General features: G+C 48.7%; 4 protein-coding genes and 1 pseudogene across 5 annotated transcripts; 3 read left to right on the plus strand and 2 right to left on the minus strand.

Moving 5' to 3' along the window:
* Nucleotides 1-1,574: 1,574 nt before the first annotated feature.
* Nucleotides 1,575-4,772, minus strand: LOC125514225 (transcription factor EAT1-like). Of its 2 annotated transcripts, none has more exons than XM_048679516.1 (4): nucleotides 4,655-4,772; nucleotides 3,009-3,906; nucleotides 1,830-2,243; nucleotides 1,575-1,716 (listed from the first exon to the last, which is right to left on the minus strand). In XM_048679516.1, the coding sequence occupies exons 2-4, from the start codon at nucleotides 3,876-3,878 to the stop codon at nucleotides 1,621-1,623; spliced, it is 1,380 nt and encodes a 459-aa protein (XP_048535473.1). In that variant the 5' UTR covers nucleotides 3,879-3,906; nucleotides 4,655-4,772; the 3' UTR covers nucleotides 1,575-1,620. The 2 variants fall into 2 exon arrangements, with proteins under 2 accessions (XP_048535473.1, XP_048535474.1); XM_048679517.1 differs by having other exon boundaries at nucleotides 4,117-4,684.
* A 224-nt stretch (nucleotides 4,773-4,996) lies between these two features.
* On the plus strand, nucleotides 4,997-5,510 carry LOC125516851 (annotated as a pseudogene).
* Nucleotides 5,511-6,948: 1,438 nt separating this feature from the next.
* Nucleotides 6,949-9,659, plus strand: LOC125514226 (cell division cycle 20.2, cofactor of APC complex-like). Its single transcript, XM_048679518.1, has 5 exons — nucleotides 6,949-7,347; nucleotides 7,461-7,736; nucleotides 7,843-8,112; nucleotides 8,633-9,223; nucleotides 9,318-9,659. Exons 1-5 carry the CDS (start codon nucleotides 7,207-7,209, stop codon nucleotides 9,462-9,464), a joined length of 1,425 nt encoding a protein of 474 aa, XP_048535475.1. The 5' UTR covers nucleotides 6,949-7,206; the 3' UTR covers nucleotides 9,465-9,659.
* A 4,888-nt stretch (nucleotides 9,660-14,547) lies between these two features.
* LOC125514227 (myb family transcription factor PHL11-like) lies at nucleotides 14,548-17,401 on the plus strand. The gene is made up of 5 exons (XM_048679519.1): nucleotides 14,548-15,041; nucleotides 15,481-15,615; nucleotides 15,811-15,886; nucleotides 16,499-16,568; nucleotides 16,675-17,401. The coding sequence occupies exons 1-5, from the start codon at nucleotides 14,900-14,902 to the stop codon at nucleotides 17,083-17,085; spliced, it is 834 nt and encodes a 277-aa protein (XP_048535476.1). The 5' UTR covers nucleotides 14,548-14,899; the 3' UTR covers nucleotides 17,086-17,401.
* A 3,224-nt stretch (nucleotides 17,402-20,625) lies between these two features.
* On the minus strand, nucleotides 20,626-22,477 carry LOC125514229 (ubiquinol oxidase 1c, mitochondrial-like). Its single transcript, XM_048679520.1, has 4 exons — nucleotides 21,857-22,477; nucleotides 21,655-21,783; nucleotides 21,086-21,574; nucleotides 20,626-20,955 (listed from the first exon to the last, which is right to left on the minus strand). The coding sequence occupies exons 1-4, from the start codon at nucleotides 22,370-22,372 to the stop codon at nucleotides 20,896-20,898; spliced, it is 1,194 nt and encodes a 397-aa protein (XP_048535477.1). The 5' UTR covers nucleotides 22,373-22,477; the 3' UTR covers nucleotides 20,626-20,895.
* Between the last annotated feature and the right edge of the window lie 1,055 nt (nucleotides 22,478-23,532).

Consider the following 23,532-nt stretch of genomic DNA (forward strand, 5'->3'; position numbering starts at 1 on the left):
CCAGTCCCATCCCCCCTTTTAGACTCAATTTTGCAGCAAGTGTTGCAACCCAAGGCATGTGCAAGTTAATTTGTGAATGAGTAAAATGCATCATAAGTCCTAAAACTATCGGAGGTGTGTCAGTTTAGTCCTATAACTTTGAAACTGCACTTTTGGGTCCTAAAACTATCAGAGGTGTGTCAGTTTAGTCCTATAACTTCGAAACTGCACTTTTGGGTCCTAAAACTATCAAAGGTGTGTCAGTTTAGTCCTATAACTTTGAAACAGTAGTTGTGGGTCCCAAAACTATGTAAGTTTCTTCCTCTTAGGTCCTAAGCTTGCATGGTTAGCATTGACCCACCAACGTGTCACTTGGAAATGCTTGGATTGTAGCCACGTTGACCTGACCCAATGGGCCCACCAGGTAAATATGCAAAAAAAAAACTAGAGCGTTGTCTCGCCTCATTCTTACGCGCTCATCTTCTCCCATGCACAGAATGCTCAGAGGCGACGGTACAGAGGCCATCAGTGGAATGATGGTTTGAGCTCCAGCGAGGAGAGTAGACCGGTCATCTCAGCCTCCCCCAACAGCAGCAGAACGACATGTCGCACAACGTCCAATTGCTACCCACCTATGGCTACTGCTAGGGTTGTGTCACTCTCGATGACCTCTGCGCCAGCTTTGCAGTTTCCGCGCACTCCTCTGTGTCGCCCGACAGCTCACCACCTATGACCATGCTCGTGCCCAAACAACAGCCTGCACGGCCAACTCTACGGCAAGGGTGTCGGGGCAACGACGATATCATCAAACAGAGAGAGAGAGAGAGAGAGAGAGAGAGAGAGGTGGGATGGCGTACTCCATCCCAATTGGCTCGGGATCTCCCCGGCGGCCTTGTCGAGGGAGAGGGATGTCGTCCTTCGTGCCGACTAGCTCGGGGTCTCCCCGACGGTCACGCCAAACCTCTCAGGGAGGCTACTGTGCAGCTCATGGCCATGGAGGTGGTGGGCATGCAGGTTGCAGGACACACTGCAACGTGGAAGTGTATGTACCACTTTGGGGGATATAAACACATACAAAGGGCTCATTTGAAAAAATGCACCATGGATGGTGGCCATGCAAGATTAGGACCTCAGATGAACAAACATACATAGTTTTGAGACCCAAAACTGCAATTTTGAAGTTATGGGACTAAATATGACACACCTCCAATAGTTTTAGGACCCAAAAGTGCAGTTTCGAAGTTATAGGACTAAACTGACATACTTTCGATAGTTTTAGGACCCAAAAGTGCAGTTTGAAAGTTATAGGACTAAACTGACACACCTATGATAGTTTTAGGACTTGTGATGCATTTTACTCTTTGTGAATTCTTTCTGCTATACAATCAAAGTGGGTAGTAATGGGTATAAATAGCAGTGGGTGATAGTGCCAGAAAATGCTAAATCAGAAGCATCAGATCATTACAGCGAGTGTGCAAGACAGTTCGTGAAAAATAAAATAAAATTCAGCAGCACTCACTGAAGATAAAGTTTTTTCTAGGTCGGCTAGTTACTTCTAGTAAGCTCACACTTTGGTAATGGTAGATGCTAACATAATGGACCATTGTGGTGCACCAGTGAATCTCCGTCATGGTGGCTGAGCTAACTGAAGATATCAACAGCGAGATGCTCCATCTCCATAGCTCGGAGGAGCTTCGAAGCCAACGCACTGGCATAGACCGAGGAGCCCTCAGATATCTGCACAGTAGGTAAGAGATGTCAAGCAGAATGGTACCACCATGTGTGATAATACAGTAGAAACGGGGAAGAGGGCCAATGTGTTGCTTTGAGTAAAGAAATCTGATTGTTACCTTTGTGTTGAACATGAATATACGTTGATCTCCAATAATCCCCCCAACAACATGGATGAGTTCAAGACGAAACTCATCAATAACCTTTGCAGCACAAAGCAAAGAATTAGTCTTCTTCTTTTCAGTGAACTTGATGTTGATCTCATTACCAACTATGCGGACATCAACATGGCATTCCTTGGACCTCCTTTGTATCCATGAGCTCCTTATAGCTCCATTCAGCTGACTGTCTTGATCGTCCTTCACTTGCTGCAGCGACGAACTTTCTCCGTTGTCACGTGCTGCGTCATCCAACTTAAGCCTCTTCATCCTATGTTTGGTATCGCCTTCCACCAAACTTGTCAGTTCCTTCAATGTTCTGTTCAGCTCATTGATGTATTCGATGGCATCTCCAACTATAGAGGCTCGGTCATTCTAAAGAAAAATATTGTAATAACCCATAACATCACATTCACGAGAAATACAAGAAGTGTACACAATTTAAAAAGGTTTTGTCATGATTCCATTTGTCTTATTTGCCTTAGATAGCCGGAAGATACCTCTTAAGGATCAGTATGGTTGGTGATAAGGTAATGCTGTATATGTCAAATCAAATCCCATTTGATCTATGTAAGATTATTTTTCTGTTTCACAACTGTTTTATCTTCAGTGTTTCACAACTGTTTTATCTTCGGTTAAGCAAAAAGTGACAGATCCTAAAAATCTAACAATGGTAATGTATTTATGCTGCATAAACAAAGGAGTTGCATTCGAATTTGTTGTCTTTGGATACTAATGATCTATGCACATCAAATTTTCAACTAAATCCACCGAGAACTCCAGTATGCACCTACAGAAAGGTCCAGCATACACTTTCCCCAACATAACGTATGCCATCTATGTGGAACTTATATTAGGTGGACTTTGTAGCTAGGAAACTTTGTAAAAGCTTGCTGGTGATGAAAACATAAAAAAAAATTCAGGTTTGTTTTGACCTTCTAAATGCCAGTGGTAGTGGTTCTTTTTATACTGTTAGAAAATATTGTTGGCTTCATACTGAAATGGCGCCACATCTGGAAACTAATAAAAGACAGCGAATTTTGTAGAAAATTCACGTGATTAGTTGCCATTTAAGTGATTTATCAGTAACTGTGAGAACCAAAAATCATTTAAAATCTAGAGAAGATGTGTTGAACAAACCTTCGTAGGGCTTGGCAGCAGTGATCTTAAAGCCCCATATTTCACATTTATCTGCTCCCTCCTCTCTTTTTCAGTTGCAAAGTTAGCTTTTGCCTTGCCAAAGCCACCTTTCTTACTTCTTCCCAGTTTGGGACTACCAAACTGCCTCCCGTCTATCTCTTGGAGAATATTTCCTGCAGCTCCTACTACCCCCATCGTCCGATCTCTCTCATCATCACTGGAGAACAGCCCAAAACTTTGCGGAAGTGAATGATAGAGATCCTTGAATAGGTGAGATTGATTACCATTATATTGTAATGGTAGAGTTGAATCACCGAGCATCATCCCACTGTCATGAATTGCTCTTCCCAGAACATCATTGTTGATGTCCAATTGGTTGCCAGCATTCTGCCCTGGATCACCAAAGATATGTTCTGTCGAAGGGAATGCAGTAGTCATACTGTACCTTGGGATCTGTAGAAGATTTAGGAGATCAGGTGCAGTTGTGTGAGCACCATCTGGATATGATGCAGCATCATAGTCATCCATTTGTTGTTCAATTGACTGTTGACTGATGATATGATTTTGGGTACCGAACATTGCAGGAACCCAATTTGAAGTTTCTACCTGGGTCTCCTGTATCATGTGGCCGTGAAGATCCTGATCCATGTCAAATTCAGCCCGATGTTGTATATGGTTGATAGTTCGTGCAGGCTCAGAGGTAAGATTGGTTGGATTGCATATATCTTCTATGAAAAAGGAGGGACCGTGGAAGTTTCCTTGCGCAATCTCTGTACTGTCACAAATAGAGTCCAGGGAATCATGAATCAGTGATCCTGCCATGAGGATAGCATCTCTGGAACCATCAAAATAACCTCCCTCAGCAATCATTTTGTCCTCTGGTGCCTTCAGTCAAGATCTAAAACAACAAAAGTTAGTAACCAAGGAGCCTCAAAGATGTATCTTAAAGTAGTACAATTTTGGGGGAAAAGGAACCAAATGGAAGAGACGAAGCTGATGAACAAATGACACAGTAGCATGTTAGAAGCGATCAACTGAAATAGCTTGGATCTAAAATAGAGAAAATCATTGGTTCAAGCATGCATATTTAGGAAAAGGGCTACTCAACTTGAATGAAACAGACAATCTGTTTGTTAGATAGAGAAGGCTGCAGCTCGCCTTGGTCGTGTTGGTTGTTCGGAAGAAAGCAAAGACGTGGAGTTTAAGCTAGGCATCTGGTTGTCTCTTCTTTCGATGAGGAGAAGCAGTATTAGCACACTGGACGAGACATGAAGTCTCTTTGCTTCCTCAAGACCCAACAAACTCCAGTGTGTCTTTATTGGTATCATACTATAAATATTAATCTTCGTAGCTTGTGCTTCAACTACCTTAACCTCACCAGTTAATAAGCAGAGACTAATACAAAATCATGGGTAGTGACCTAAATATCCCTCGTGTTGCTGTAATTTTCTCAGAAAGTGCAAGAAATCAGAAGTTGTTGAAAGTGTTTCAACTTATAAAGCTAAAAGTAAGTTCTCTGAACAAAAGGCAGAACATTATGATCCCATTTTTCTAGGATTTTTTTTAATTCTTTAAAAGTAGGGGTGATGTGTGTCTTGACAGTAGCACTAAAAGCTTGAAGAAAAGAGATGTGAAGAGAGCATTACCAAGATTAATTCTTTCTTGCCAGATCAAATGAAGGAAATGTTGCTCAGAAACTAGTAGCTCAAAAGCATTGTTGAGAACGAGTTGGGGTGCTATGCCAATAATATGTAGGGACTAGAGAAGACTATGGTGAGAACTGGCAAGCAAAATGTAACTGGCATGTGAAGGACTGAAGGCATGGAAACAACAGTTTTTGATCTTCATGTAGAACTTATGAGCATATAACAGAACACGTCAAATAGCAATCATTTCCTAATTGTGTCTTCTAGACAGTGCAAGGGAGGTCAAACCGTCAAAGCTAAGGGCTATCATATCTTCATCATTAAGAACAGAAGACCTGAAAGATGGGAAACTCACACTCTTTGAACTTGGCATCTTTGCTGTTACTCTTCCAGCCGGAAGTTGGGAAATGCAAGTCATGCCTTCTCCATTCTTCCGTATTTCATGCATGTACCGGTACACTCCGCTGGGAGAAACAAACTGTACGACTACTTAAAAGATTGGAGAATTTAAAAGGTGAGCGTCATCCTGCATCTGAGGAGAGCTAACCGTGTTAGCACATACTCCCTCCGTCCCAAAATAAGTGTCTTGAGCTTAGTACAAATTTGTACTAGAGCTAGTACAAAGTTGAGACACTTATTTTGGGACGGAGGGGGTACAATTTAATCATGCCTGTGCTTGTACATCATACATTTTTTTATCAAGAAATGTTCTTTATACAATAGGCTCATCGCTGGCGGATTATCTGGAAGCCATTGTTCTTTTCCATATAATACTTGTACTAGGAATTGGAAGCTACATCTCTTGGAACTAAATACATATGTTTTGTCTGAATTTCTTCTGCAGAAGTGCATTTAACCGAAGCATGCAACCGCTCTCAAAGTCATCTACATAACAAGACAAAGGAACTACCCTGGCTAATGCGGTAACGACATTGTGATCCTATCTTTTCATCCTTTTTGACTGATCAGGAGCCAAGAGATACAGGCACAGGAGTTCAACCTCCATGCTTTGGGTGGCTTTGTGCCTGCGAGGACTGAGCGATCTGCCAACAGAACCATGTTGGAACTTGTTCATGGTCAATCTTGTGATGGGTTGCCTGCCAACCGATGGAGATTACGGTATTATTAACTACTCCCTCCGTCCCACAATATAAGACATTTTGGCATAGCTTGCAAAAACTTCTTATATTATGGGACGGAGGGATTAGTTGCATAATTCTCTTTCCCTTCGATGATACTGACCGACCTGAAGGAAGAGATCTCGAGTGCTATGGCAGGTCGTCGACAGATTCTTCCTTGAGCACCCCTGAGGCGTCGTACCATCGATACGACTACTCGCTGCATCGACATGAGAAGACTGTCTGGGCGGGGTTTGATCCCAGCCACTTGTTTCGGATCCGATGCTTGAAAAGCCTGTAACAAAGTTCAGGTAGAAAGAAAAACAAAAGGCCTGTAATTATTCTAGATGCTGTCATGTACTGTAACGCAAGAATATTCTTGTGAAGAAAAACATTTTCCTGTTTCTGGATTTGGGAATGGATGCCAATGCATGTGCAGGCACGAGTTAGTCGTGGGCGTGCTGGTCGGGACATGTCACCGAGTTCGATTTTACTCGGTGCTCACTTCTAATCTTCTGTGCACACTCAACAACACCGGAATGCCAACTTAATAGAAATAATGTTATTCAGTAAATTTCGTTAAGGGACCATGGCAAAGCGAACATTTTCATGACAATATATGCGTTGGGAGCATGTCAATTTCTTCAAGCAAACGCGGCAATTTGACAAATCCTCTACTGCCAAAATTTGCCGTGTGTTCTTGAGAAATTGTCATGTGTGTTTGAAGAACCTGCCATAAAAAAACGTTCGCAAATGCCATGCTTGGCAGGGAATGTTCGTTGGTTATTGCGGTCCAAAAAAAACGGAATGTACTAGACGATCATTCCCTAAAAAAAACTGGATGAACATTCGCAACGCGTGCTCAGAGTATATAAACTTTCTTAGTACCAACATATGATTCGCAAGCAGAGACGTCGTGGCGGAATACTGTGGTACATTTATTTGGTACCAGATTAGCCTAGCCATTTCTTTGGTAAATAATAAAATCTTGACAACTGAGTTTCATATTTTTGAGGGGAACCTTGACTGCTAAGTTTTACATCAGCTATCCTTTTTAGAAAGCCATAAATTTTTAGCCCCTCAAAAAAATTCCGGCCCAGGGAGGGAGGAAGGAAGGCCCATAGAGCCCAGTACCAAACCCTAAAACCGTGGGCAACAACGGCTCTAATCTCTTCTCCGTGGTGACTAGCCGTTGCGTCCGCCCCCGCCGCCGATCCCTACAAATACAGCTCGCGGTCAAATCCCTGAACCTCACAAGTCACCGAGCAATCCGTGGCTTTCTTCTCTCCCTCCCCCCTCTCGTGCTCGCCGCCGCCGCCTCTCTCGCTCCCGATCTGTTGATTGCTTGCTCATCCGATCGATCTGTTGATCCGCGTTTACTTCTGTGATTTCTGTTGCGATTTCTGCTGTTTGTTTCTTCTGTTTCTTCTAACCATGGACGCAGGCTCCCACTCGATCTCTTCCGGCAAGAACAGCGCCGCCGCCGTGCAGCGCCCGCCGCTCCAGGAGGCCGGCTCCCGCCCCTACATGCCACCGCTCAGCACCACCTCGCGCAACCCGGCGGCCAAGTGCTACGTAAGTCGTTTGCTCCGCCCCGAGATCCTGCGGATTCGTTCTGCGCGCGAGCTGTTCGATGGAATGCCTGACTGACATGGTGTTTTTCTCCTCTTCTCTCTCTGTGCGCGCAGGGGGACAGGTTCATTCCGGACCGGTCAGCGATGGACATGGACATGGCGCACTACCTGCTCACGGAGACCAAGAAGGACAAGGAGAACGCGGCGGCCATCGCGGCGTCCCCCTCCAAGGAGGCGTACCGGAGGCTTCTCGCGGAGAAGCTGCTCAACAACCGGACGCGGATCCTCGCCTTCAGGAACAAGCCGCCGGAGCCGGAAAACGTCTTCGCTGCCGACACGGTTTCTTCTCACCAGGCCAAGCCGGCCAAGCAGAGGCGCTACATTCCCCAGGCATGCATGCGCACGCTTGTGGTTCTACTAATGCGTTGGAGCTATAGGTGTAGTAGCATTTGGTGGTGGTGGTTACTGATGTGTGATGTCTGATTGACAATTGCAGTCTGCCGAGAGGACTCTGGATGCACCGGACCTCGTCGACGACTACTACCTCAACCTGATGGACTGGGGGAGCAGCAACGTGTTGTCCATTGCTCTGGGCGACACCATGTACTTGTGGGACGCATCCAGTGGATCAACATCTGAGCTTGTGACAGTCGAGGAGGACAACGGCCCCATCACCAGCGTCAGCTGGGCTCCTGATGGCCGCCATCTTGCTATTGGGCTCAACTCGTCTGACATTCAGCTCTGGGACACCAGCTCCAACCGCCTGGTTAGTATACACTGTCCAGCGTCAGAAAATGTTATTTATGTGTCCAAACGTGCTTGATCAGATGCTGAATTACATTCTTCTTTGTATACACTGTCCAGCATCAAAAAAATGTTATTTATGTGCCTGAATGCGCTTGATCAGATGCTGAATTACAAAATTTGGATATTCGTAGACGAAGAATAGCCAATCTGCTGAATGTGCTTGATCTGCTGAATTACATTCTTCTTTGTATACAATTATACACTGTCCAGCATTAAAAAAATGTTTTTTATGTGCCTGAATGTGCTTGATCAGATGCTGAATTACAAAATTTGGATATTCGTAGACGAAAAATAACTAATCTTGTCTTCGGATTCTGTTCATTAATAGAATAAAAAAAATGACAAGAGACTTTTTTTCCTGAAATCCCTGCAAAAGAAGAAATTCTACCTCTTTCTATAAGATCTAATGAAAATTGATAAATCCTTTAATATAATTGCTATGCTTAGTGTGTGATCGTTATTTTCTTCTTTGTATGCAGTTGAGGACTCTGAAAGGTGTGCATGAGTCAAGGGTCGGTTCGCTGGCATGGAACAACAACATCCTGACGACTGGCGGCATGGACGGTAGGATTGTGAACAACGACGTAAGGATCAGGGACCATGCCGTGCAGACGTACCAGGGGCACAGCCAGGAGGTGTGCGGGCTCAAGTGGTCAGGCTCAGGGCAGCAACTGGCGAGCGGTGGCAACGACAACCTTTTGCACATTTGGGACGTGTCGATGGCATCCTCCATGCCGTCCGCAGGCCGCAACCAGTGGCTGCACAGGCTTGAGGACCACATGGCTGCGGTGAAGGCGCTCGCATGGTGCCCATTCCAGAGCAACCTGCTGGCAACTGGCGGTGGCGGCAGCGACCGCTGCATCAAGTTCTGGAACACACACACCGGTGCATGCCTCAACTCTGTTGATACTGGATCGCAGGTGTGCTCCCTTCTGTGGAACAAGAATGAGAGAGAGCTGCTGAGCTCACACGGATTCACCCAGAACCAGCTGACATTGTGGAAGTACCCTTCCATGGTCAAGATGGCTGAACTCACTGGCCATACCTCCCGTGTCCTCTTCATGGCACAGGTACATCTTTCTGGCCATTTTTTGTACAGATACTATCAACATGTTAACCTGTTTGTTCATTGCCTGATCATCTTGTCATGCTGTGGAATTGCAGAGTCCTGATGGTTGCACGGTAGCATCTGCTGCTGCGGACGAGACCCTCCGCTTCTGGAACGTGTTTGGCACTCCTGAGGTAGCCAAGCCTGCACCCAAGGCTTCACAGTCCGGCATGTTCAGCAGCAGCTTCGCCCATATCCGATGAAGACAACAACGTGAACAATCTCTTGAACTGGATATGGTTCTATGGGCAGCTGTGTAGTGTACAGAATAATAGGCTAAATACCTGGGTATATACTGCTGATGTACTGACTTCACTGTGGATAAGGAAATATACGGATGGAGCCGCCGCAATTCGGCTCCCGGGGACGTAGGCACATTGCCGAACCTCGTTAACAAATGCCTCCTGTGTCTTTTGTTGGCCTGTGTTTCCTTTACTTTGTGTGCATTCATCTCATCCAGAAAAGGTTTAGAGGTCATGTTCTTCCAGAATCGCCCTTTGCTGAGCAGAGGGCCTGATGGAGCATCATCATATATGCTCCTTTCCGTAATTAACCTCCACTCTTCAGAAACTGAACATAAGTACACATCGTATAAGATCGATCTCATTCTCATCGTTGCTGGTTACCTGTAACTTGAGATAAGATCCATTCGTTGCTGGTTACCTGTTATCTTGGTCCAACTCATGATGCCGAACAGCATACAGCAGTGACCTCCTTTTAGAAGAAGGGTAATTTAATCCAACCCAAAAAGTGGTGGCAGAGAGCAGCCGGGAAGAGGACCGTGCATTTCCCCAAGACCCACGCAAGGAACAGCGCTCCCACGTGGCCGAGGTCGCACCGCCCCTTTGTCGCGTTGCGCACCGCACCCCCGGGGCAGTCCGGCCAGCCGAGCGCCAGGCTCGCCGGTCCGCCACGACGACCGTACCAGCACCAGCACCAGCAGGCGACCGCCGAAGCAGGCGGCGGTAAACGAATAGTGGAGAGCACGAGAGATTCCGTGTCCCCTCCCTCTCCCCCGCCTCCCACGGCCGCGCCCGCACAGCTCACCCTCTGACCCGCTGCCGCACCGCCACCCAACAACCAGACCCCCTCGGATCCCCCTCCCCCTCCTCCTCGGCCAGCGGCGGCATGTGGCCTTTTAAACAAGTCGTACCGCAGCGGACCACGCCGCAGCATATGTTCATGTGGGGTGGGTTGGCCGGCCGCCTTGGCCCTTGGCAGCGGCGCGACGACGACGACCACCCTCTCCGTCAGATCAGAGCCTCCGTTTGGTTTGCATGCAGTGCATGCGCCAGACATGCGTACCCGGCCGGCCAGCCGGAGGGAGATTTTGATTCGGCTCAACCAGAAAATATTTTGGTGTCCTGATTGGTGAGGGTCTCAGCAAAAGGAACAAAGCTAACATGGAACGATGCTCTCTGCTGCTGTTGCTAATCTGCTGATCGGCTATAGCACCGATTTTCTTTTTACAGCTGATGTGATTATATATTGTTAGGGTTATTGTTACCGCTGGCTGGAGAGCGAGGCATGTGTACGGCTACATGTGTGCTCGATTGGAAGGGAATATGGCGAAAGCACGTGCTTAGCGATGGGTGTTACGACCTCGATGGGAACAGATGAAGACTGTTGGCCGGCCGGTCTGCCTTTAAGCATACGATTCTAGTTCCAAAACCCAAACCTAAGTATGCGATTCTCGGGGGGAGGAGTTTGCTTCAAGGAGCATATAAAGCGGGAATCAGAACAAAGACAAAACCAGACGTGGGCTCCTCAAATGAGTCAAATCTATATGCTCCAAGGGGAATCTTATGCTGACCCCAATGCTGCAAGCATTTCACACCATTAGGCCATCTCCAACAGTGATCCGTAAATTTCTGCCCGCATTCATTCGTGGACAAGGGGAATAGTCCGCGAATACGGCACGGGAGGCCATCATACAACGCTATCCGCATACATTTCAACCCGTATTTGAACTAACCGGACGAAATTCATGCAAACCGGACGGTATTCATCAAAGTTTGGATAAAAAATAGCATAAATTATCCATACATAGCATGCAAATTAAGTCTAGTACAACAATGTCTCAAATTCAACTAATTAACCGCATATCCAACAAGTTTCTCATCAACGGATCATGCCCTCCCACACATACTCCTCCTCGAGCTTCATCCAATGGTGTGTGTACGTAAATGGCGGTCCCTCTGAAATGTGTTACATCATGGTAGCACGTGCGGGCTACATAATGTGTACAACAATATTGAGTGAACGAATCAATCAACAAGTTGAGCAAGAGGAAGCAAAACTTACGATCTCGTCCTCTATCGTGTGCAATGGCCACCTTGCCTCCGGCTGACGAACCACGTTACAAAACTTGGTGACGCTGGTTTGGATAGCGTACCAGCACTACGATAGCGACTGCACATTGCATTGTTGAATGATGTACATGTCGTAGGGCGCAATGTGCTTTCATGCGTGAAACGATTTATTCACTTGGTGCCAGAAGGTCCCCCCTCTGCCACTGCCTACGAAATCTGCGAATACGGCCAACCACGCATCGCACAACAACTCATTCTCCATGATCGAGTAGCTCGGCATCCTTCGTACTCTAAAAATGACATAGTGCTCGAAAATAAGCTCAATGGCATTTGATCGAAGACCAGCCGAGCGTGGTGTCCTTCATGGAGGTCGTCTATAGGGGCGGAGTGTACCTGGGTACAAACGGCTTCACGGTGGACAACGCCATCATAGAGGCGAGTGAGCGTGTTGGTGTTGGTTGCGAACGTTCGGCAATGCCTCTGTGGTGACCAAAGACGTACAACAGCGACGGCGGAGGTGGAGGGTGCGGATGGAAAGCAAGGGGGAGAAGGGGCAGAGTGGAAGGAAATGAGACCGGGAGAGGGATTGGGTGGGCCGGGGTCATCCAGGCTAGTGCCCCCCTGCAGTTCTGTTTGATCTAATTCCTGACTTATAAGTTCACATATATTTCAAAACCTTCGGGGCCAGACCCGAAACAATTTTATCGTCGCCACAAGTCTCTGTTTCGAAGCAATCTCATCTGAAGCCCTTTCCCGGCATTCTGCCGAGGGAGAACCCATCCATGGAGGTCTCTTCATCAAACTTGTTGCCTCCATGGTGATGTGTTAGTAGTTCATCCTCGGGGGAGGATTTGTACCAGTAGTTATGTATTTGATCTCTCTCTTTCATGTTTTTGATGGATTTTGATCTTGACTGTATCATGAGCTTGATTAATAAAGTTGGATCTTATAATGTTCATCTATCTCTATTCTTTTTGTGGTGAATTGAATATTGCTCTTTGAAGGTCCTTTATGTTGGATTGAGTACTTTGGATTTGAGGTTACATGTTGTTTTTCTAATAATTAACTTGTGGATATTTGAGGTGACATTGAGGTACTCTTAGCATAAAGGTTGAACGATAATATCATAAGGTGTTGGTTCAATAGATTGATTGGAAACACAACTTTGAAGTGGTTTGCTAACTACGCGATTTCATCCGCTTGAGTGAATTTACTGTTGTTCTACAAAACTATGCGTTTGGAGGCTCAACAAAGTGTACAAAATGAAGTTACGTAGTTCCCTTTATAGGTCAGAAGCAGCTGACATCAAATCTTCATTTTCAAATTTCATCTACGAAATAAAGCCCACACAAGAAAACTAGAGCACGAGGTAACGACTCCCTCCCCCCCCCCCCCCCCCCCCCCCCCCCCAAAAAAATACGTCGTCACTTTGTTTTTGTTTTGCGGAATATGTCGTCACTTTGTTAATGGTGAATTCAAATTGTTGCTCAAGAAAAAAAAATGTTCTCGTTGCGTCCGCATTCCAGGGCTCATTCGGTTTGGAGGAAATCTAAACGTAGGAATTTGGAGTAGTATAGGAATTTGATAGGATGGCACTTGCCACCCTAAGGAATTGACTTGCCTCGTTCCTACGCACAAAATGAGCTTTGAGTGGATGTGTAGTTTCCTCCAAAAGCATAGGAAATGAATAGTATTCCTATGAAATTACTTTACGCATTTCCTACAAACCGAATGCATATATAGAAAATTTTCCTCTGGAATCCTTGTTCCCATGTTTTTCCTATAAAAATCCTCCAAACCGAATGAGGCCCCAGTTCCAGACTTTTTTTTCCTGAGATTATTAAAGCTGGCTCGGACATTAATACAGATTTCAGTCCAGACTTGGACGTGCGGCGAAACCATTTTCAGAGACTTTTGGCGCGCGCACATACACACTGTTGTGTCACGTACCGTCCAATCCATACGCACACACTCCAAAAAAAAAGTCCATACGCTCTTCGCTGTTTTTTTTCTTTCTGACGGACATCTCTTGGCTATCGAGGCCGGACGGAACGGAGGCGAGGACAGAAAAGAACAAGCGCAAAAGCAAAAAAGCAAAGCGTGTGGGGGGCGGCGGTCGCAACCAAGTTGGCGCGAATATTCCCTCTGAGCGAGGGGCCAGGCGACATCATCGCCAACATGTCCCCGCGTCTCTCTCGCCCCCGCCGCTCCTCCACTCTCCGCCCCCGCCGGGCCACTCGCCGGCGCCGCCGCCGCCGGAATATTCGCCGTGGAGGTTTCTATAGATCAGAACCGTACGAGTTCCAGTTCCATCGACGTGTGCTACTGCTACAAGCTGTTAGTTTCCTCGACCTAGGAGAGCGAGGCTAGCTTGGCCTGGTTTTGGTCCGTCGACCTCCCTTGGTCCCGGCGGTGAGCCGATGGAGCTATCGATGCGTGTTGTCGTGATCATTGACCGGCGAGGCGACACCCAATCGCCAACGATCTTTAGGCAAAATCTAGCAAGTGAGCAATGATCATCTTTAGCAAAAAACAAAGGCGCGTCCGTCATGATCGATCGGAACAACAGACAGCGCCTCCCTCGCCTCGCTAGCTACGTAGAGTGCGTAGCAGCACGACCGGGACCCGGCGGCAGCGGCGCACATGCACACATGGCGCAACCGCCCGTGTCGGGGGCCGCGGCGACCACGTGGCGCGCGCCCTTCCCGGGCCCGATCGGCCGGCCGTACGCCGCCGGCGGCCCTCCACGCGTCGCGCCCCGGTTGGCGCTCGGTCGGTTTGTCTAGCTTACCCTAGCGCAAGGCTCCCCGAGATTCCAAGCGCCGCACCGCACGCATGATCGACCGAGCAGCGCACACGATGCTGCGGCATGCGATGCGATGCCCGGCGTCCGGTTCGGTTCGGTTCATGCTCTCTCGCCCGCCTCGGCGCCCATCTCTCTCCCCACCTGTCTACTTACATATCGCCGCACCGCACCGCACCTCCTCCCCGCGTCTCTATCTCCGCCCACGCCCGGCCATATAGCTAGCTAGCGAGCTAGCAGCACACATTCCCATCACGAATCCTCCTCGGGCTTGGCCGAATTCCCACGCCAACTTCACACGGCACCAGATTCGCGCTCGCGCTCTAGGCTCTAGCTGCGCTGCAGCACGCACACACAGGCAGCCGCCCTTGCTACGTCGGGAGATACATCACCAGTTGATCGGCCACGAGAGAAAGCTAGCTAGCTAGCTTGCTTGCTTGCTAACTAGGAGGCGAAGGGCGGCAGCTGGCCGGAGGCGCGATCGAGGTGGACGGACGGAGGCGAGAGCTCGCCGGAGATCATCATGTTCGAGGGGATGGAGCGGGCGGGGTACGGCGTGGGCGCCGGGGTGGTGCTGTCGCGGGACCCCAAGCCCCGGCTGCGCTGGACGCCCGACCTGCACGAGCGCTTCGTGGAGGCCGTCACCAAGCTCGGCGGGCCCGACAGTAAGAACCAGTCACCTCCTCTGCTCATGCCTAGCCTCTCCACTCCATGCATACATGTGATGCGCGCAAGTAATTTGCCACCGCCGCCAGCAGCCGGTCTGCTCGAGCTCTCATGCATCGCCCAGCTCACTCACGTGCTCATGTTCATGTCCGGCGGCTTGTGGGAGCATTTGCCCGCCCCACCCGGCCGGCCGCTGTAGCCTGTAAAGGCCAAAGGGGCCGAGCATGCATGCATGCACGCACTCTCTGACACAATTGTAGGCTGTAGCGCCGGAGAGATCCGTGTATCCTGATCACGATCATCTGTTGATCACTCGATCTGTGACCCCATTTTTTGATTGTTTTCTGTTCTGATCCATCCATGTATATGCAAGTAGTACTAGTTGTTACCAAGGCTCCTGTTTTGACTTGGTTTCTCATTTGACTTTACTGTCGACAGAGGCGACGCCCAAGTCGGTGCTGAGACTGATGGGCATGAAAGGGCTCACCTTGTACCACCTCAAGAGTCATCTTCAGAAATACAGGATGGGAAAGCAGAGCAAGAAAGACACAGGCTTCGAAACCAACAGAGGAGGTATGCACGCACTGTACCTTCTAAAAGCAGTACTTAGATTAAGCACCCCTGTGCCAAGCAAGAGGTGACATGATTATACTTTTTAAAAAGAAATAAACAACATGATAAAGCATTTGATGTCGATGCATCTTGGTTTTCGTTTCCAACCTTTTCCCTGTTCCAAATCTCACATGCCCTCGATTTCTCTTTGCACAGCCTTCGCCGCACAGGGCATCAGTTTCTCCTCTGCGATGCCTCCCAACGTTCCGTCCGCCGGGAATAACACTACGGGGTGAGTCAACCTTATACCAAGAGCGCGTTCGTTCATGTCTAATTTCTAGTTTAACCATGAATGACCAGGACGGGAGAACTAGCAGCATCTTTCAGCTGACATAGGAGTTATATATGACGATTCATCGTGCTATACTCTTACATACTAATACTAATATTGGTTTATACGCAAGAATAAACTTACTTGATTGTGATGGACTTTCAATGATTTGGACGGTGAGGTCATGGGATAGGGACATCAATCTGTTGACTATTTAAGCATATAGATGGCCTTATGCATGCATTTCTGCAGACCAGGTGTTAATTAATACTATGTTCATACAACGAAATTTTATACCGACATCACCTAAAGTACTTCAGAAAAACAACTCTAAAATAGAGGAGTAACACAAAATGCCGGATCAGTCCATGCACACCGGATCAGTTTATGTATTTCTTCACACTCGACGAGCAAGTAACATATGAAATGTCGCCGGCCTGATTATGGTCTTAAATTTTTGAAATCAATCATGTTTGGTAGGTTGTATGTCACACAATTCTTCTCTGAAGCGGTGCCCCTAAATACAATATTTTTTTGATGATTTCTTTTCTTGAACACTTTTGCATGGAACAGAGAAACGCCACTCGCGGACGCATTGAGATATCAAATCGAAGTCCAAAGGAAGTTGCACGAACAGCTTGAGGTAACATGTCCAAACCATCGTCAACATGAGCCTCATTCCTCCAAATCCCTGCCTCCAGAACCACAACGTGTTAACCAATCAGTATTCTCCTGTGCTACACATGCAGGTTCAGAAGAAGCTGCAAATGCGCATCGAGGCGCAAGGGAAGTACCTGCAGACGATCCTGGAGAAGGCCCAGAAGAACCTCTCGTACGAAGCAGGCGGAGACGCAACCCTAGAGACAACCAGGTCGCAGCTCACCGACTTCAACCTAGCTCTCTCGGGGTTCATGGACGACGCGACGCAGGCGTGCCAGCAGAACGGCGGGGAGCTGGCCAAGGCCTTGTCCGACGACGGCCTCAGAGCCGGCAACCTGGGCTTCCAGCTCTACCACGGCGGCGAGGACGTGAAATGCGCCACGGACGAGGACCTGCTCCTGCTGGACCTGAACATCAAAGGTGGGTACGATCACCGGCTGTCCGCCCACGGCATGCGGCGCGGCGCGGTGGACCTGGCGGTCGGCCAGCACCGGAGGTAAAATGTGTTTCAGTAGAAGGGCGAGCGTAGTTCTTAAGTCGAGCAGTTGAGTTCCCCACGAGAGATTCTTTTGGCGGTCCCGAACGGAGATCATCTTGTTTACGGTCTGGTTACACTTCATACGTACGTACCCATGCTGATGTAAAATCTGTGGAAATTGAGATCCAGGCTTCGAATAAGTGTAGCTAGACGATGATCGAGTGTGAGATCTGATTGCATTGTGTATGTACTACCTAAAATTCTGATCGACTACAACATAGCATCGTGGAGTGTTTTTGCTGCTGTTGAGGGATGGCATTATGGAGTGTTGCATGCAACAGACCGGGCACCTTCAAGAGATTCTGTCTGTCTTGTAGTAGTTGGGTTCAGTAGCTCTGTTCCTATGTATGAAAATGATATCTTGTTTCTAATGTCTTGTCGAGTAAGCAGATCGCATTATTGGCTTGTTGTGGGGAGGTGGAAGTCAAAGGTGGGTGGTGGTTTGCATGTCTTGACTAACTAGTAGAAGAGGAGCAATTGGAAATTCAAATTTTGGAGCCTGCAACTGAAAGTGCACCTCTCAATTCTGAAACAGAATGTCAACACACGTATCCTTCTTCGAAAAAGCACTGTCTGTTGTCCAAACGAGTAGTGCAAAAACCCTGGAAAAAAATTACATTGAAGTCCCCAAGGGCTAACCTTCTTCTTCCTCTCATACGGCTGATGGCGCATCACCCCAAACAGCTCCAAGCTGGAGTCAACTTACCCTTATTGATCGCGGATGGTAAGTCATCAAGGTCACAGTCCTACCGGACCATCACCCTGGAAAAGAAACTCTCAAAGTCGAAAGAGCCTTAGATCCAAGAGTTCAACCTCTATTAGATCTCAAAGGCCTCATGACGACACCATGGAGCGTGCTAATGTGACGAAGATGAGGCGGGAAGACTCACCTGTAAAGGGATGCCGCCGCGGATGCATTACAAATCCTATGACCCCAGCATCACTGTCCAAAACAGATGGCCGGAATCTACACCCGTGAACCATCGACGCTGCCAGACAACACCATGAGATGGGAATGCTCGAGGAATATTATTTCTCGGGCAACCATCGTCGCCAACATCAACGATAAGGCACCGAAGATGGCTTTACTTTACGCTATCATTACCATCACTGGAAGGGTCGAAGCGACTGACAATGAAGGTCAACCTAAAAATACCATAAGGAGAGAAACTATATCTTGATTTGGTAGATCGAGGCCTCCTCATAGTACCATACCGACATGCCAGCGGTGAAGGAGGGGCAACGACATACCAGTGAAGGAGAAGGAGTGGCACGACGCCCCCAAGCCTCTCGCTAGGGTTCGGAGAGGAAATGATATGACATGGACCCCTCATTCGACTTGAAGGACACTTCTAGCACATACATCAGTGCTAACATAAGCAACTTCCGCTCTCTTCATGACTAGGATGCACATAGACAACATCAACACACACATCAAGCATCAATTCGTCAAAGTGCAAAGCTATGCAAGACTAAAGCTATACCGGGGGTGGGTGTGTGTGTGTGTGTGGGGGGGGGGGGGGGTGGGGGGGGGGGGGGGGGGGGGGGGGGGGGGGGGGTTAGGATTCTAAAGCTATAACAGCGGCTGACGAACTATAATAACGATTATCCGCACCACTCATCTCTTCACGCTAGAAGGACAACAAGAAAGATTTTTTTTCAGCAACAATGCCTCTAGGAAGGGAACTACAGTCAAGCGTTGCATTCACCGGAACCAACCATCGAAGGCTAGATCCTAAGTTTTCATCCTAAAGATGAAGGCTGAGCAAATCCAAACAATGCCTTCAACAAATTAACAACATGAAAACACCGTCATTGAAGTACAACCAACTAGGGTTAGACGGGTTTTCACCACCAAAACAAAGTCATTATTTGTTGTAACCACCATTTTCGTGATTCTAGTAGCTACATGTGTAGCATGGTCACGTCGTGCGAGTGTCATGCCACGCAAGTGAAAATCATGCCCGCACAAGCAGACTATCTCGCCGCGACAAGAGGCAGTCACCACCATAGACTTCTAGTGGCAAAGGTCGCCACCGCACACGCAACGATGATTGATGAGGAAGAAGGCTCACTGGTACCGCCAAAATCCCAATGATGCTTTGGCAGTCCCATGTTGTTCTCTTGTCCCACCGTCCTAGAGCATAGCATTATGGAGTGATTTTGTGAGAAATAGCATTTTGAAGTGTTGAGATAAAGAACAAATGCTTACTTAGTAAATGATTGTACATACTTTTCTGTTGAGGACGAGAGGGTATGGATACAATTATTGCGTAAAAAGTATCTACACTCCAAAACCCTTGCACAAGTTACACGACAGCCGAATGATTCTCCTTTTTGGAAGAGGCTCATGCAGACAAAGGTAGCCTTTTTCAATAGGACCAAAATCAATGTTGGGAACGACAATTCAACTAGGTTTTGAAAAGATACTTGGCTAGGGAGCACGCCGCTGGCCATACAGTATCCAACTCCCTACAATATTGTACAACGAAAAGAGACATTCGTTAGAAGAATCTTGGAATCTGTTCCCTTAAACATACCGTTTAGAAGGTCACTTGTGGGGGGACGATATATAAATGACTATATTTTATGCACAGGTTGATGCAGGTCAGCCTTTCTGATAAGCCAGATACACCACACTAGAGACTTTCGGTGTCAAGGGTATTTTCGGTGAAGTCTATGTATACAAACTTGATAAACACTGGTCCAATCCCAAAGTCACTACACATTTGGAAAATCAAGGTGACCTTAAAGATGAAAAAATTATGTGGTTTGTTTACAAGAAAGTGGTCCTGACTAAAGATAATCTGGCAAAACGTAATTGCGAGGATAGTAAATGATGTTATTTCTGTGATCAAGATGAATCAATCCAACACTTTCCAAGCTACTGTGGCGCACAGTGCATGTGGCATTTAACGTTAGTCCATCTAATACCATAAACACTCCTTTTGGGACTTGGCTAAACGAGGTAGAGCCTAAGTTAGCGGCACATATTTGAGTCGGGGTGTATGTGCCTTACTTTAGGCCATATGAAACTATCGGAATAATATGATTGTTAACAGACAAAACATTATAATTTTTTTGCACGTAATCTACAGAGCAACTGGTTAGATCTGTACATGGTCGTTACTCAACAGTGCGGAAGCCAATGAGCATATGACTTATGGGTGCAACAGATGGAAGACGGTCACACGGGATACCTATAACCGGTTTGGAAAACGGTCTAACAAAAGATAGGTGTATAGGCACCTAGTCCTAGATTTTTTTAATCTCTTGATGAGTTGTTGTATCGTACTACACATTTGTTGGATCTTTTGGTTAATAAAATGATTGCATGCATCGCTTCGCTGCTGCAGAGGCCGGGAGTAATCCTTCTTTTCTAAAAGAAGAAGAAATGAAGCGTTGCATTCTGTGTGTCCTGTGGTTGGGTTCAGTAGCTTCTTCCTGTGCATGAACCAAACAGGGCCCAACTAGTAAAAGAGGATCAAGTGAAAATGCAAAATTTCGAGCCTGCAACTGAAAGTGCACTTGTGAATTCTGAAGCAGAATGTCAGCACATATATCCTTTGCTAACAGAAGCAACTTCCATTACAAGCCAAAGTGCACCACCGTTCATCGCTAGCTAACCAAATAGTTCCTCGAGAAATCTTGGAGCTGTCGTGACAAACGGCCGTTTTATTTCTCAAGCATCACTACCTTACCTATCCGACACATATACGAGTGTTGTTCTTCACTGACAAGGGCAGAGCTAGGCGGTCTGGGCATTCATCCGTCAGTGATATCCTAGCGGGGCAGGCGTCTTGTTGAGCTCCAGCCCCTGGAAATGGATGTCCTGCATGCCCATCACCATTCACCAGAATCAAAAAAACAGTTCAGAGTCCAGACATCACATCAGGAGAAGCTAGCAGAGCAGAGTTCAGACGTCGAGACATCGGGGACTAATGCATGGGAGATGAGCGTACCGCGGCGAAGTGGTTGACGTCGCGGTGGTGCGCCTCGTCGGCGCGCACGACGGTGACGACGTCCTTGAGCCTGGCGTCGGCGGGGAGGCGCCAGTAGTCGATGGCGATGCGCGGGGCGGGGACGTTCTCGATCCTGCCGGCCTCCAGGTCGCGGAGGAACTCGGTGTAGGAGTGGATGGCCTCCTCCTCCAGGTAGCCCACGACGCGGTGCGCGAACTTGGGGGACACGATGTACCCCAGGAAGTAGGCGTTGAAGAAGACGCCCTGCACCGCCAGCACCAGCGCGCGCTCGTACCACTTGGGGTTGGCCACCTCCATGAAGGTCATCAGGTGCATCCGCTCGTTCTCCGCCTCCTCCAGCAGCGCCCGGATCCACCCGCCGCTCTGCTCGAACCGCCGCAGCGACCGCAGGTGCAGCAGCATCCCGCCCACCATCCCCGGCACCGCCGCCACCGTCTCCAGCATCATCGCCCGGCACCCGTACCTCCGCTGCATAGCGTAGGCCCAAGTCGACCCGCCGTGTCATGTCAGTGTCGGACGAACACATATATCTGACCCCCGTGCCGTACCTGGAAGAAGATGTCGGTGGGCACGCGCAGCGACTTGACGGTCCAGTAGGCGATCTTGTCGAGCAGCACCTTGGGCTTGTGGTGCTTGGAGAGATCGATGGTCGTGTCCGACGTGTACGCCTCCCACGGCTGCGAAATCACACGGTCACCACGGCTACGTGCACTGTCAACGACAAGGAGAATATGCAGACGATTTCATTACCCTGAAGCAAGACCACTTCCACTCGGCGCCGTCCTTGTTCACCAGCTTGGCAGGCACGATGCCCCAGTAGCTGCTCGCCGCGGGGCTCTTGCCCTCCTTCGCGGCCTGCACAGCGTCGGCCTTGGCGGCCTGCATCGCCTCGGCCGTCGCGGCGGCGGTGCTCGCCACGTTGTCCTTGGACGCGGTCGCCTCCTCCCTCGCCGCCTCGGCGGCGGAGGTGGACAGCGGCCGCGCCCACATGGCCACGGCCACGGCGCCCCCTTCCCCTCCGGCAAGCAGGGGCCTCTGCGCGGCCGGAGTGGTCGGCCCGAAGACGCGCGGGCCCAGGTGGCGGAGGAGGACGGATCCGGCGACGCGGGAGCTCATCGCCGAAGATGACGAGCCTGCTTGGTGGGCTGCCGCTCTGCTCGCGAAACTCGTGGTCGCAGGCTCGAGAACCTGCGGACGTGCCAAGCTCTGAGAGGGTGACGGGATGACGTGTCGCTGTCGCCGAGCCAGCGCGCGCCACGATGGCATGGCGCTACGAGCAGATGACGCGAGACGTGGGAGCAACGGCGGCTCTGCCTGACTGGTGTTCCTGGAGCTCGCAATTGACTGGTGGGCAGCCTCTGCGTGCTCTCGCCCGTGAGATTTGTAGTTTCGGATGTGCCCCAGCTTTTCAGGAGGCTCCCCTCAAAAAAAAAAAAGCTTTTCAGGAGGCAGGAATGGGTGTCAAAATCGTTGCGGCTGCTATGTGGTGGGGTGGCTGCTAGGACTTCCGGTGGACTCTGAACTTGGCCGTGCGTCGGCGTGCCTAGAATCTTTGTGTTCCCATTTCAACGGATGAGGAAAGATTGTTAGTTTTAGTGGACTTGTTTTGACACGAAAATTAGAGTGGCCTACTGTTTTTCCCCTCGTTCTTAGAGCATTTCCAACAGCCGCCCAATACCGTGACACGGTAAAAATCAGTTTGCAGTGTGTCGACCGTCTGCTTTGGCACGGCGGGGAGCGCTTGCTCCAGCAGCCGTGATAAAATTTAGCGCGCGCAGCTCCCGCATGCGCGCGGGAGCAGCCGCGCTTGCCATATGTTGCATTTTGGACACAAAATGAATTTCAAACATCAAAACAATGACATGGCATAATTCAAATCACACAAACAAGTTCATGCTGACATAAAAGTTCATGCCCACAAATTCAAATTCATGCCCATAACATCATCTGACCAAGTTTAAAATCCAAAACAAATTCATGACACAAAAGTTCACATCAACGAAAGGCACATCAATAATTAAGCCTCGTCCTCGTCTTCATCCTCATCTTCCTCCGACTCATCCTCCTCCTCCGAAGACGATTGTTCCTCCTCCTCTTCATTGTCACACGCCGCATCATCATATGAAGCTCGGAAGGTGTTGGCTAGATTTTCAACGGCATCTTCATGCGAAGGTGTGTGAGGCACCCCGGAAGACATTCCGCCATGTCGCCCGAGGTGCTTCCATGCCTCCCATGAGAGACGCAAAACTCATGCCTCCCATACAGTCCGTGCCGCCCGGAGGTGCTCCGAAGCCACCCATGCCTCCCATGGTCTCCATGATAGCTCCAAAGCCATCCATGATAGCTCCGAAGCCACCGATGCCTCACATGCCGCCAAGGCCACCCATGCCGCCAAGGCCACCACCACCCATGCCGCGAATCATGGC

The sequence above is a fragment of the Triticum urartu genome, chromosome 6 (assembly GCF_003073215.2).
Source record: "Triticum urartu cultivar G1812 chromosome 6, Tu2.1, whole genome shotgun sequence".
NCBI lineage: Eukaryota > Viridiplantae > Streptophyta > Magnoliopsida > Poales > Poaceae > Triticum > Triticum urartu.

Coding starts and splice junctions, on each gene's coding strand:
- LOC125514225 (XM_048679516.1), bottom strand. CDS start 3,878: ATGATTGCTGAGGGAGGTTATTTTGATGGTTCCAGAGATGCTATCCTC. Junction 2,244..3,008: donor TGCTGCCAAGCCCTACGAAG/GTTTGTTCAACA, acceptor ATTTTTCTTTAG/AATGACCGAGCCTCTATAGT. Junction 1,717..1,829: donor TATTCATGTTCAACACAAAG/GTAACAATCAGA, acceptor CCTACTGTGCAG/ATATCTGAGGGCTCCTCGGT.
- LOC125514227 (XM_048679519.1), top strand. CDS start 14,900: ATGTTCGAGGGGATGGAGCGGGCGGGGTACGGCGTGGGCGCCGGGGTG. Junction 15,887..16,498: donor GCCGGGAATAACACTACGGG/GTGAGTCAACCT, acceptor TGCATGGAACAG/AGAAACGCCACTCGCGGACG. Junction 16,569..16,674: donor AGTTGCACGAACAGCTTGAG/GTAACATGTCCA, acceptor CTACACATGCAG/GTTCAGAAGAAGCTGCAAAT.
- LOC125514226 (XM_048679518.1), top strand. CDS start 7,207: ATGGACGCAGGCTCCCACTCGATCTCTTCCGGCAAGAACAGCGCCGCC. Junction 7,348..7,460: donor ACCCGGCGGCCAAGTGCTAC/GTAAGTCGTTTG, acceptor CTGTGCGCGCAG/GGGGACAGGTTCATTCCGGA. Junction 8,113..8,632: donor ACACCAGCTCCAACCGCCTG/GTTAGTATACAC, acceptor CTTTGTATGCAG/TTGAGGACTCTGAAAGGTGT.
- LOC125514229 (XM_048679520.1), bottom strand. CDS start 22,372: ATGCCATCGTGGCGCGCGCTGGCTCGGCGACAGCGACACGTCATCCCG. Junction 21,575..21,654: donor CCACCGACATCTTCTTCCAG/GTACGGCACGGG, acceptor TACGCTATGCAG/CGGAGGTACGGGTGCCGGGC. Junction 20,956..21,085: donor ACGTCAACCACTTCGCCGCG/GTACGCTCATCT, acceptor ATGGGCATGCAG/GACATCCATTTCCAGGGGCT.